The sequence below is a fragment of the Momordica charantia genome (genome assembly GCF_013281855.1).
Source record: "Momordica charantia cultivar OHB3-1 chromosome 9 unlocalized genomic scaffold, Mcharantia_2.0 BLBB01000009.1, whole genome shotgun sequence".
In the NCBI taxonomy this organism is placed as follows: Eukaryota; Viridiplantae; Streptophyta; class Magnoliopsida; order Cucurbitales; family Cucurbitaceae; genus Momordica; species Momordica charantia.
In genome coordinates this window covers 27,871,067-27,873,206 of record NW_028275167.1, presented here as the reverse complement: position 1 = coordinate 27,873,206, position 2,140 = coordinate 27,871,067, and the positions used below count along the sequence as shown (strand labels likewise).

General features: G+C 32.6%; 1 protein-coding gene across 1 annotated transcript; it reads right to left on the bottom strand.

Moving 5' to 3' along the window:
* Positions 1–595: 595 nt before the first annotated feature.
* LOC111010258 (SKP1-like protein 14) lies at positions 596–1,515 on the bottom strand. Its single transcript, XM_022283620.2, has one exon. It carries the CDS (start codon positions 1,289–1,291, stop codon positions 830–832), a length of 462 nt encoding a protein of 153 aa, XP_022139312.1. The 5' UTR covers positions 1,292–1,515; the 3' UTR covers positions 596–829.
* Between the last annotated feature and the right edge of the window lie 625 nt (positions 1,516–2,140).

Sequence of the window (2,140 nt, the reverse complement as noted above, 5' to 3'; positions counted from 1 at the left end):
GCTCTTGGTTTAGTTCTCTATCCATGAAAAAAATTTTAAAAAAAAGAAAAAATGGACCAGATTCTATTGGCTCTCACTTGTGGTAATCATTTATCACCGAATGACTCTCGTTATGTTTAGCACATTCATTGATCTCGTGTGTGGTTAATAGTTTTTATTTCTCAATCTCATGAAAAAGCACACCCATTAATCGTTGAAATAATGTGACTAACACGGTTGGATGTATGAAACAAAATTACAAAAGGTATGCTATTGAATGGTTATTAAAAGGCATGCCGAATTTTTGGATCTTGTTTAAATTGCAAATGTCCAATGAATTTTATTCTTTATTTTTATAGTTAATATACTTGAAATAAGTTTTTTATTTTTATTTTTTTGTGGGCATTTTGGAAATATAAAAAATATTGGAATGAATTTTATTGTTTATTTTTATAGTTAATATACATAATGTCTGTCCATGTAGTATATTATTTTTTAAGGGCTTGAGTTTATGTATTATTGCCATTGGGTTGAGATGGCCCTTTGGACAATTTTTCTAAGCCCAATTTTAAAATAACAAGTTTAATATTACTTTATTTATTTATATCCATATTAATTCTTGGGCAAATTACACTTTTCTTTGATCTAAGATTTAGTGTCGTAACATATTAGAATATTCCATCAGTATTGAAATTTTGACATCATCGACTAGAGTTAGAAAAATCACTAAAATAAAAAATCTACTAAAGAATTCCATCTCCTAACTCATGAAGATCAAGAAGAAAAGAAATTAAAGAAAGAAAAAAGAATTCCATCAGAATTCAGAAGCAAATGCAGCAAGAATAAGATACTACTTGTTTTTGGGATCCAGAGTCCAAGCATTCCGCTTCCGGAGCTCCGCCTCCTCTTCCGGCGTGAAATCATTCTCAATGTTAAAGATCTTCCGAATTTCCTCCGGCTGCTTTCCGGCGATGATGTCGGCAACTTTCTTGCAAAGGCGATGGACCAAATCCACCACTTCTAGGTAATTCGCCGCCATCAGTACCTCGTAAAGAAAATCAAGATCGTCCATCGCCACGAACTTGCTCTCCCAATCTTGGAGTTCCTTCTCCTCCAATTCCTCCCCGGCGTGCATCGCGCACCACTCCATTACCACCTTCAGCATTCGTTCGTTCACTTTCAGCAGCGGAATCTCGACGCAATCGCCATCGAAATCTTCCAGAAAGTTACGAATCACTCCGGATTGCTTCGCGATCGCCTCCTCCACTTCGTAAATCTGGTTATCACAAGTCTTCAGCAGAATCCTCCTCATCGCGCAACTTAATCGATTCAACAACAAGAGAAAACGCGATCGATCGGCGAAAGGAAATTGAAGAAGCGAGAGAGAGTAATGTAGATTCTACAGAGAGAATTTAGGTATTCTTTGGAGACGATCAGAGATTAAAGGAAGGTATTTAATGGCAGCGGGTTTAGGTCTGGGGATTTCTTTCCTAATTCTTCTCCGAATTTCAATTCCCTTTTTTATGCGAAATCGTTTTCCGTCTCCTAACTAGTTTAAATATATGGAAAATATCAGATTAGTGAAGATATAATTATATCTTTTATTCAAATTTAACTTTATTTTTGTGATATGAAAAATCTATGAAGTATATTATCGATTTTGTTAAAATTAAACAAGGAAAGAGTATAATTTACGCCTACGGATTAATTGGAAAATTATATAGTGCAATTATTTCTTAAATTAAAGCTGCGGGAGATGGATAAATTTACTTTGTAAATAATTCAAAATTTTGGTATGATTCCTTTATTTAATTATAGCATCGTTAAATCCTTTTAATACAACAAATTGGAGGTATGAATTCAAACTTTTGATCTAGATAGATGTCAATCACCTCTGAACTATACTCATCTTGGCTGATTAATTATCTCTTCAATTAACTAACTATATATTCACTATTTATTAATATGATCATGTAAGTTGTATGTTATGTATGACTTGAAAATATCATTATTTTTATATGTATGTTGTCATAATTCGAACGTTCAACTGAAAAGAAAAGTTATTGATACCTTAACTGTTGAACTGTACTTAGATTATCATATTTAACAAGTTTGGTAACTTTGATATTTGTAATATTATTTATCTAATTCTAGTTTATAT

Bases quoted from the DNA above. Each gene is read 5' to 3' on its own strand.
- LOC111010258 (XM_022283620.2), bottom strand. From the start codon at position 1,291: ATGAGGAGGATTCTGCTGAAGACTTGTGATAACCAGATTTACGAAGTG.